We start from the raw sequence: 11,794 nt of genomic DNA on the forward strand, positions 1-11,794 counted from the left end.
AGTTAATAGAGAAAAGCAGAAGACACGGATGTTAAGAAAGGTGGGAGGATGAGAGAGTCCATGATACAGTTTACTCAAACTTTTACTGTCATCATAGTTATGGAGGGAGACAACTGCTAATTACATCTGGCATGGAGCAACAAACTGGTGCCCCTTTCTGTCCTTTGAAGCCTCCTTAGACATGAAGAAAAAAAACAATCTAGTTAAGAAGTGAGAAAGGAAATAACTTTGGGCTGTTTCAGGGAAATTGCAGGCACTGAGAGAGTGGCTAGGAAAGCACTATTGCGTGAAGAAGGAAGGAAAAATGACCTCACTGACCGAGTTACCTAATCAGTGTTCGCACCTGTCACGGCAACTAGTGATTTTTCTGTAAGACAGACACAGTCAAACAATTATTTGTTGAATGGTTAATTATGAAGTTATTTGTATGGATAATGAACCCAAAAATAACAAAGGAGAATTTTACCATCCTCCTTTAAAGTACCAAGGAAGCGTCCTTCTTACTAACACGTGGGAATAATCTTTTTTCTATTTCAAGAAGGAAGATAGCTGTCATTAGAATTGGTAATACCTTACTAAAGTACATGGAAATAATCATGTAGACAGAGGAGCATATATAGGAGAGACGATGCCAAGACGTCCTATCCGTGGATGCTACCCATTTCTGCTAATTCATGTGGAACAGATGGGAACTGCAAGAGAAATTACAAATGCATCTATAGATCCAGACTGGAAAACTGGAGGTCTTCATTCAGTCCATGTGCTGGGACACACAACGAAGTTTTCCTCCCTCAGAAAACTTACACTCCAGTGGAAAGGTCTGTGCAAAGCACTGTGGGATCAGAGAGTGAGAACCTTGGGGGAATGGAAGTTAATAAGCTTCTCCTCCTCCTCTGCCTCCTCCTCCTTTTCCTGATCTTCCTTCTCTTCCTCCTTCTTCATTCCCTTCTTTCTTTTTCTCCTCTTTTTTCTTCAACACCAAGACCACACCAAATTATTTTACGTTCACCAAGAAATGTTAATAAAAGCCTAGACAGACAGGAGATGCTCAATATGCACTGAATCGACAGCTCATTTTTCCCTCCAGATCAATAAATCACACATCCAAACCTCTTTACATAGGTGAACAGGTCAATTTCAGTCTGTCAATAAGACAATTTGTATAAGAAAGGTAGTCAGAAATGCTGCAATATTGGAATGAGCGCTGCAAAACACCATTTGATTTGAATTTAAAATACACCACCAATTTACCTTTTGGTTTATGACATGGGATGGGAACGACACATTCCTCTTTGATGTGTAACTTCAGTTGTGGGTTGCAACCCCCAACGTGCTCGCCACGATGGTTGATACACAGAACAACCCGGTAACGTAACCCTCGGCCACAAGTCACTGTGCACTTCAAAGAAGGAAAGAGAAGCCAGTGAAATTTTTTTTTTCATGAAGAGATCCACAAAGGCATTATTTTATCATATACAAACGAGAGCCACTGATTTATATAAATATTAAATACAAATGATCTTTAGAGAAATATTATGTAAGGAAGGGGGTGAAGGCTGATTTTCTATGATGCTTGTGTTCCAGGGCCCCTCCCTTGCATGACCTCTTTCCAATTCTCAATTTTAAAAGTATTTAAGATGAGATCACAAGGCAAAAATAAATTGAAATACCCTGAAATCTCACTGCTCAAATATGAAAGAAACTCATTATAGGCTTTCTTAAATTTGATTAAAAATTCACATGACATTACCTAAAACAATTTGTAAATCTGGAAGAAACCTTTTGAAACTATCAATAAAAAATTTAAAGAAATCTTTGATCAACCATGATAGAGGATTATCTTTCTATTCTTTTTATAGAAATCGAACTCGCAAAATTGTTGTCACATGCAGAGGCCATCAAAGAGTATTCAGTCAAACAATATAGGAAGAAATACTATAGATGTATCGGGAAGGTAAAATTAATAAAAACATTATGCTATTTTTTTCTGTTGTTTTGTGAAGTTTGTGTTCTCAGCATTTTTTTTCTTGAGTTATTTGCTTGTCATTTAGAAGTTACTCTTCCCTGTGAATAGAATGTTTTCATGTCATGAAAATCTAGGATATCTTTTCAATTTATCTACATATGTTGGGGAGTATATATGTGTGTCTATGTATGTTTACCTTAATCAATAGATTTATTTTTTAGGACAATTTTAGGTTTATAGAAATACTGAGCTGATAGTACAGAGAGCTCCCATACGCCCCTTCACCCCTCTTCTCCCCTTTTATTAACATCTGGCCTTAGTGTGGTACAGTTGTTGCAACTGAGCTGATATTGATACATCATTATTAACATTAATTATTAAAGTCTAGAGTTCACATTAGGATTGTTGTCAGCTTTTTAAATTTGTAAGTTCTTGCAGTTTTTTTTCTTATTCTAAATATTCACTTCAATACCCAATATCTGTGTTTTGTATTAGTTTTTCTTAAAGAAACACCTCTAATCTGTATAAACTTCAGGCCCCACCAATCCTGGATAGAAGCCTTGGCGGCGGGGAAGGGGGCTGAGAGTTCTTGATGACCTGCATCAGGACAGGCACTGTCCTGAATATGTGCTCTCATTAACCCTCCTGACACACTCGCAGGCCAGTAGCTTCATTCCTATTTAACAGATGAGCAAACAGACAACCCACCACCTAAGGACCTTGTTCAAGGTCACACAGTTCCTAAGAGGCAGAGTGGAATTCCATCCCAGAGCCTCTTGTTTCCAAAGCCATGATCTAACCACTGCTGCATAGAGATCAAAGATTCTTCCTTGAGTCCTTAAATACTTTGTACCCAGTCTTGCCAAGGCCTGGGTATCCCCTGGGAACAAGTTTCACTGGCAAGTTTCAGAGGATATGGAAGCCTTTCTCTACATACATACTTCTGCTCCAGAAGGGCAGAATATTGGGAAACCTCTTTCAATTCATCATGCCTCTCAAGACCACTAAACAAATACTGTAATGAATTGAGTGAAGTTTGAGATTAGACCCTGTTTCTGGGAAACTGACTCACTTACCCCAAATTTATAAATTTAAAATATATATATGATCTTGAAAAGCCATTTTATATTGACCAAGAAAAAAAAAAGCTGCCCGAAGAGAAAGAAAATAGTATCAGGTGTAACTATACTATAAGTGGTCAATCCAAAAGAGGATTGTCTCCTTCTAAGTAGCCCCTCTGGGAAGGACACTTACCCCAACAATGTTGTCAGTGTTCACAACATTTCCAGAATAACTCTTTAGAGCTGAATATATCCTCAATGATAGAAAATCCTCATCACTGAGAATGTATTTGATTTTTGAAAAAAGTGGAAAGTATTAGAAGCTAACTATGGTGAATGAGATGAGTTGGTTAACCAGGCTTCATTTTGGTATTATAAATGATGATAAAGTGAAGATAATGATTGGGAAGTGGTATAAATGCTCTAAAGCCAACACAAAATACACGGCTAGGACTTACAAGGGCTAAAAACAAGCTCTACAGGTTGTAGAAATAATGCTGATTGGGGGCTGAAAAAGTGAAAGTCCCTACAGAAGGGCTAAAAACAAGCTCTACAGGTTGTAGAAATAATGCTGATTGGGGGCTGAAAAAGTGAAAGTCCCTACAGACTAAGTACCAAATCCGTTTGCAACTGAGATGGTATTCTTTCCTTTCAACAAGATTGAAAGAGGACTTAATCAAATTGCCAGTTGGTAGATCATTAAAAGTAATTTTTTTATAACAGACCACTACATGATTTTTGGCATATAACTCAGGAGTTCAAAGAACTGAATGACCTTGTTGAAATAAAATGCTTTCACTACAGTCTATGAATTTATGTGAACAAGCTTTTCTAGTGCATACATGCAAAACAAAACAAAAGATAGACACCAAAAAGTAACAATAAAATTATTGCTGAGCCCATGTCTCTTTCTGGCAATAAATATATGGACTACTTTTTTAAGCCGCATTCATATTTTAGAAAGACTGATTTCAAATGAAAATTTAATTTTTTTGTGCAATCATTATTTACCAACATTTAAAATATATTTATGTTGTTTCAATTGTACACTAAAATTAAATTTAATAATAACTCAACTCAGGAGAACATTTTAAATATTTAGAGCCTTATGGCCACAGGAAACTAAAATAAATTAGTTTCAATTACTATACATATCTTCTCGAAGAGAAGTACAATAGTGTAATCAAGAAAACACTTCAAGGCATAAAAATACATAATATTAGGATAAAATTCTGTGGGGGGAATGGATGGAAAATGTGAATTCAAAGGAAAAATATGTAAAATATGCAAATTGCTAAAGAAGAGCTTGTTCATGTGTTTTAAAAATGAAAGACGGTAACAATATAAATCATCACGGCATTGAGATTCCACTGAACACATTTTTTTTAAATGCTATAATACTTTTATTTTTAAATGTCAGCATTCACATCACGTTGGAAATGATATTCTTTGAAATTATTTAAACTTGTGATAAAAAAAAATTTAGATGTCAAGTTAAATAATGTGAAGGGGTATGTGATTTTCCAAACTTCTTTTAGGGGGTATGTGAACAAAAAAAGAACTGATAACTTCTGTCCTAAAAAGTATGAATGAAGTTCTACAGGGTAATGGCATTTACCTGGTAATGGGGATATTGGAAAAAGACTGAAGTAGGTGTTCACCTGGCAAGCTTGCTTATTTTTTCAAGTTCCAACTCAAGTGCTGCCTCCTCTCTGGAGCCGTTTCTGACACCTTCCGACAAAGTGAATCATTTCACCTCGTGTCCCTTGGATACCGCACACAGGGGGCCACTCACGCACAGTGTTACACTGTATCACAATTATGTGTTTGCTTCCACTCCTGAGCCACTGGATTCTAAGCTTTTGGGAAGTAGGAGCAAGTTTTACTTACTTCCTAGCATGGCAGCTGACACATTGAATAAACAGTTGAACNAGTGCTGCCTCCTCTCTGGAGCCGTTTCTGACACCTTCCGACAAAGTGAATCATTTCACCTTGTGTCCCTTGGATACCGCACACAGGGTGCCACTCACGCACAGTGTTACACTGTATCACAATTATGTGTTTGCTTCCACTCCTGAGCCACTGGATTCTAAGCTTTTGGGAAGTAGGAGCAAGTTTTATTTACTTCCTAGCATGGCAGCTGACACATTGAATAAATAGTTGAACAGGTATATGAACGCATGAATATGTTGAACTAAATATGTAGAACTCACTCAGAAGAGCTAGAGGAACTTGAGTCAGTTCCGTCTAATCCAGCTGCACTTCACTTATTCTGGAGGCTCACTCAGTCATGTCCCTAGAAAGTGGATACTGAGCTAATCTTACAAGGCTTGTCATACCTCTGGGATATTTCCCTTCTTCTCTTTTCGTTTTTCCTATAACCTGACCCCTCAATGATTTCCAAATAGGGTGCATTCTGCCCCTGATATTTCTTTCCCAGTGATAGCCCAATCTTAGGCTATCTTGCCTCAATTGCTTAAAATATATTATTTTCTTCAAAAAAAATTGTGAAACTTTTTAGTGACTATTGGACCAAGGACACACTTCTAAAGTCAGGTCAGTATTTCCACCTTAATCTTCCAATTCTTAGTAAGATGGGTTCTCTCTTTGATCTAGAGGAATTAGGGTCCTTTTCAACTTTAGTCACTTCATGTCATTCCTGCCTTTGCTCAGCCATCTCTGCTTGGCCATCTCCCACAGTGATGTTCTCTCTAGGCTCTTCCTTGTTTAAATTCTACATATCTTCAAAGATCAGTTAAGCACTACAAGAGCAATGAAGACTTCCCGATTGACTGTTTCCTTCAACATCTGTTCCTTCCAGATGTACGACAGTCCTGAATATTAATTACCCTGACCTATGCTGATGCTTGTGGTCTCTCTTACATTATTGTCCTCTGTCTTCCTAAGCTCTTTAGAAGGAGGGACGGAAGGAGGGACCATGTTCAAGTATAACTTTTGCATCCCCATGCTGTCAATACAGTGTTGGGCACATACCAGAGAGTCATCAAAATCTGAGATTGAATTAAGAGTGGCATGTTCTCAAATCTCACCTGAGACCACTCCATGGCGATCCACTTGGGGCAATCGAACAGANTGATGCTTGTGGTCTCTCTTACATTATTGTCCTCTGTCTTCCTAAGCTCTTTGGAAGGAGGGACCATGTTCAAGTATAACTTTTGCATCCCCATGCTGTCAATACAGTGTTGGGCACATACCAGAGAGTCATCAAAATCTGAGATTGAATTAAGAGTGGCATGTTCTCAAATCTCACCTGAGACCACTCCATGGCGATCCACTTGGGGCAATCGAACAGATTGCAAGTTTGCATAACCTTGGGTTTGGGCGCATACATGCACTTCCATTCTTCCACTTGTAGTATCTCTCCATGCATGGATTCCTCCACACACACAAAGGTCCGTTTCTGAATCCCTCCTCCACAGGACACCGAACAAGACGTCCAAGGATTATGTTCCCAGCTCAAAAGCAAACAAATAAAAATAAATTATTTATTTGTTGTTTGTTTGTTTCAAGTTTGCAAAGATGGTTGCATAAAGTATGGCCTCAAGTTATCAGTTGTGCTTCAGTTGAAACAGCACAGGACTTGGAGTTATAAGACTTTAATCTTAACTGCTATACACAATCTGTAGTCACAGGGTACTTAACTCCTCTGAAACTAAGGTTTCTGTCAAATGGGAATAATACACCTGCCCTAGTAACCCTTCATGGGGCTATCGTGAGAACTAAATCAATTATGATATGAGTGTAAAAGCATCTTTTAAACTGTCTCCAAACTGTAAAATACTAATGGCCAATATTATTAGAGAATCATAGAAACTCAGTGAGAAAGAACCATATGAGCAATCTAGGTATAAAAGGGGATTCAAATTTCAAGGAGCCAAGGGCAGCCCCCTCTGTCTGGAAGCAGGTAAGAAGCAGAGCACACCTGGGGTCCTAGGCAAGAGCCAAGGGCATCATCCCCCACCTGGAAGCATGCAAGGAGCAATCTAAACCATTTCCACACTGGTGGCCCACCACAGCCACTGCCACAGCCCCAGCTACAGCAATAGTGGCTCAACGCCACAGAAGTAGCCACAGCAGTTGTGCAGGTGGCCCGTCAGACACTCGGCTGCATTGACACAAGAAGAATCACGAGTGGAGCCAGGTAAAAGAAGACGTCTCTCTCCTCAAAGCCCACTGCAGAGTAACAGAATGAGCAACTGCTCTACCAGATGACCAGACATCAATGCAGAGATACTAGAAATATGAAAAACCAAGAAAATATGATACCACCAAAAGAATACAGTAATTCTCAAATACCAGACCATATACAGCAGGAAACCCTTGAAATGACTGAAAAGGAATTCTGAGCAACAATCTTAAGGAAACTCATTGAGATACGAGAAGACTCAGACAACATAATGATACCAGAAAAAAAATCCAGGATATGAAGGAGGACATTTACAAAAAGATTAATACCTTAAAAAAGAGTGTAGCAGAACTCATGGAACTGAAAGATTCACTCAACTAAATAAAAAACACAATTAAGCAGCAGGCTAGAACAAGCAGGAGAAAGAATTTCTGATCTTGAAGATAGTCTTTTTGAAATAACCCAGGTGGACCAAAAAGAAAAAAAAAAAGCAATTTTAAAAAATGAAGAAAATCTAAGAGAGCTAGCAGACAACCTTAAGTGCACAAACATTTGAATCATAGGTGTTCCAGAAGGGGAGGAGAAAAGAAAAGGCATGAGAAACCTATTCAAAGAAATAATAATGGAAAACTTCCTAGGTATAGGGAAAGACAGACATTCAGAACTAGGAGGTTCAAAGATCCCCAAACAGATACAATCCAAAAAGATCCTTTCTAAGACACATTACAGTCAAACTGGCAAGGCTCAATGACAGTTTCCCTGCTTCTTTTTAGCATGAAGTCACCTGTATGGGAGCCCCTTTCAGACTAACAGCACATTTCTCAAGAGAAACTCTACAGGCCAGGAGAAAGTGGGATGATATATTCAAAATACTAAAGAAGAACACTGCCAGCCAAGAATACTACACCCAGTAAGGCTATCCTTCAGAAATTGGGAAGAAATCGTGTATTTTCTAGACAAAGAAAAACCACAGGAGTTCACCACCACACCACCAGCCCTGAAAGAAATCCTCAAGAGAGTCCTTCATCAGGAAACCATAAAAATGATAATCACTCATCTTACCAACTCAAAGAAATAATAATGGAAAACTTCCTAGGTATAGGGAAAGACAGACATTCAGAACTAAGAGGCTCAAAGATCCCCAAACAGATACAATCCAAAAAGATCCTCTCTAAGACACATTACAGTCAAACTGGCAAGGCTCAATGACAGTTTCCCTGCTTCTTTTTAGCATGAAGTCACCTATATGGGAGCACCTTTCAGACTAACAGCAAATTTCTCAAGAGATACTCTACAGGCTAGGAGAAAGTGGGATGATATATTCAAAATACTAAATGCCAAGAATACTACACCCAGCAAGGCTATCCTTCAGAAATTGGGAAGAAATCATGTATTTTCTAGACAAAGAAAAACCGCAGGAGTTCACCACCACACCACCAGCCCTGAAAGAAATCCTCAAGAGAGTCCTTCATCAGGAAACCATAAAAATGATAATCACTCATCTTACCAACTATAGTTCTGTTCAAACTTTGTGTTTTTTCATAATTGAGTCGATAGGTGGTGTGTTTGTAGGAATTTATTCACTTCATCTAGATGATCTAAATTGTTAACCAACAATTATTCATAGTATTCTTTTATTAGCCTTTTGATATCTATAAATTTGGTTGTAATGAGCCCTCTTTCATTTCTGATTTTAGTTATTTCAGTCTTCTCTCTTTTTTCTTAGCCCATCTAGTAAAGGTTTGTCCATTTTGTGGATCTCATCAAAGTACCAACTTTTGGTTTCATAGATTTTCTCTATTTTTTTTTCTATTTTCTATTTCTTTTATCTATGCTCTAACTTTTATTATTTACTTCCTTTGCTTGGTCTGGGCTCAGTTTGCTCTTTATTTTCTAGTTTACTAAGGTACAAAAGTAATCAGTGATATGAAATCTTTTGGTTTTATTAATGTATGCATATATATTAAATTTCCCTTTTATAAATAAATAAAATGATAGAGAATGCCACAGAGATTTTATTTTGAATACATTTATCTTCTTTGTTAAAAAAAGGTGGGAGATTCTGATCAATTACAATGCTTTATGCTCTTTCTATGATATGCTTGACATCTCCAGTGATGGGAAACATCACTTAGAGGCAGCCTATTTCATCTAATTCTTAGAAATAATTATTACTGAGTCAAAGCCTGTTTTCCTTTAGCTCTGAACACGGTTTCAGATCTATCCCTCATACACTGTAGACTATTGCCACAGGTGCTATCATTCCTTGCAAACAACTTCCAATAAACTGCAAAAAGGAAAAAGGAAAAACATAACTCACCGAGGAAGAGGTTGGAAGTGGTCATAGGGCATAATCTCTTTAAATCCATCACTACAAATGAAAGCATTGTGAAAATATCATTTCTAAGTCAATTAATACATTTATTAATTGACTAATACAGATTTGACATACCAAGAGACAGAGCTCTTTCAAACTGAAAACTACAATGCCAAGTGTTATGAACCATTTCCCAAAATTCAGCCACTATTCTCTTTAATTTTCAGGAACATCTCTGACACAAACCATTCCCAGCTGCATATAAAAATATAGAAAACAGAGCTAGAGGTGTATTAACCAAAGGAAAAAATTCTCTTAATTTAGATAATCTATTTATTCCTTTTTATTATTATTCTGATAAAATATATCATTGATATTAACACACTGTCACATTAGTAGGATCTTCAGAAAGCCACTTTATTTCACAGAATTTTTTCTTTGAAAGGTCTCCATTAATTATTATGTTCAATCAGGATTGCAGAAAATGGGCAGTATACTGATAGGAAATGAAATCCACTGAGAACGTTTCCTTTCCACTTGCACACTTCGGCCTTAGCCAGCTGGCAGATAGGTAATCACTTCGTATAGCATACATTATACGAAGTTATACGACAGAATATTGGGTCATAGGGCATAATCTCTTTAAATCCATCACTACAAATGAAAGCATTGTGAAAATATCATTTCTAAGTCAATTAATACATTTATTAATTGACTAATACAGATTTGACATACCAAGAGACAGAGCTCTTTCAAACTGAAAACTACAATGCCAAGTGTTATGAACCATTTCCCAAAATTCAGCCACTATTCTCTTTAATTTTCAGGAACATCTCTGACACAAACCATTCCCAGCTGCATATAAAAATATAGAAAACAGAGCTAGAGGTGTATTAACCAAAGGAAAAAATTCTCTTAATTTAGATAATCTATTTATTCCTTTTTATTATTATTCTGATAAAATATATCATTGATATTAACACACTGTCACATTAGTAGGATCTTCAGAAAGCCACTTTATTTCACAGAATTTTTTCTTTGAAAGGTCTCCATTAATTATTATGTTCAATCAGGATTGCAGAAAATGGGCAGTATACTGATAGGAAATGAAATCCACTGAGAACGTTTCCTTTCCACTTGCACACTTCTGCCTTAGCCAGCTGGCAGATATACGGGGGATTCTGGGACTTGATATTGTGCTGTTATTTTAAGATACTGTAGTAAAGCCAGGAAACTTCCCCAAGCAATCCAAGTCAGCAGGTACTAAATAATGCAATAGGGTAGTTTATGCACGGCTTTTCTGCTTTGGCATTACAATTTTTTACTTCCTTGCACAATACATTATTTATACTAAATTTAATGTGAACACTTCAAAAGTCAAAATGTGGTAATGGGTGACCCAGTTTAAAAGTTAAATAGTGAGTGAAAGGTATTTATGACTAGCAGATGGACTAGATATCGCACTTGATGAAGAGATCTTTAATAATTTATATGCAGGAGGTGCTCAAAAAGGTTCATTATAAAGAGCTTATGGACACATAGCCCATGACAACAGAGAGCTGGACTGAGTGAACAGATGAGCAAATGTGTCCTAATCCCTACTGCCCACAGTTATAAATGTGAATGCAGGCACCTGCCACCAGTGTATGTTCAAAGTCAGGAAATGCAAATGTGTATTGCCCTGCAAGGATGGATCAGTCTCAGCCACAGTTGATTTGTTTCTTTTTAAAGTAAAAAAAATGTGTGGGCAATTACACAGACCTCGATGGGCAAGGATCCATGCTGCATTCCTTCAGTTTTGGTTTGGGTTTTACATTTTCAGGATAGTAATGGCAGTAATGGTCAGGAACAACCCTCTTCAAGCGGATATCCACACATTCAGCAGAATTGAGCTGATAACCTACAGTGGTAGAAAAGGAAAGTCTGAATATTGTATCTGTTTCACTTTTAGTTGACAACATTATCACTTGCCCGCAGTTTTTTTGTTTTCGTTTTTGTTTTTTCCTCTTTAAAAAACTTAACGCAGTGGTTCTCAGCCCTGGCTATATAACAGAACCACATGGGAGCTTTCAACATACACCAACGCCCAGGTCCCTTTGTAGGGAAAATACAGGAAAAAGGTCAGGGCCCCTCAGATGTTCAGAATCTTACCCAGCATTTGATGTAAATATCCACGTGCGCCCAGGTGGTGTTCCTTGGTTATTGCCTAATAATTGCGCATGTGCACCCAGGTGTCCTGGGTTATGACTTAAGTATAAAGGACGAGTGGCTCTGATCCACAGTGCTGCCCCCCCGCCCCCCCT

The 11,794-nt window shown here is 37.6% G+C and overlaps 1 protein-coding gene across 1 annotated transcript in view; it reads right to left on the reverse strand.

Annotated features, from left to right (window-relative positions):
* LOC103604204 (ADAMTS-like protein 3) overlaps positions 1–11,794 on the reverse strand; it is a 128,005-nt gene that overhangs the window by 3,151 nt on the left and 113,060 nt on the right. The window contains 4 exon segments of the mRNA XM_008588783.1: positions 1,244–1,399; positions 6,299–6,503; positions 9,495–9,545; positions 11,253–11,391. Of these exon segments, the coding sequence (XP_008587005.1) occupies positions 1,244–1,399; positions 6,299–6,503; positions 9,495–9,545; positions 11,253–11,391 (551 nt within the window).

Source organism: Galeopterus variegatus, unplaced genomic scaffold (genome assembly GCF_000696425.1).
Source record: "Galeopterus variegatus unplaced genomic scaffold, G_variegatus-3.0.2 Scaffold5033, whole genome shotgun sequence".
In the NCBI taxonomy this organism is placed as follows: Eukaryota; Metazoa; Chordata; class Mammalia; order Dermoptera; family Cynocephalidae; genus Galeopterus; species Galeopterus variegatus.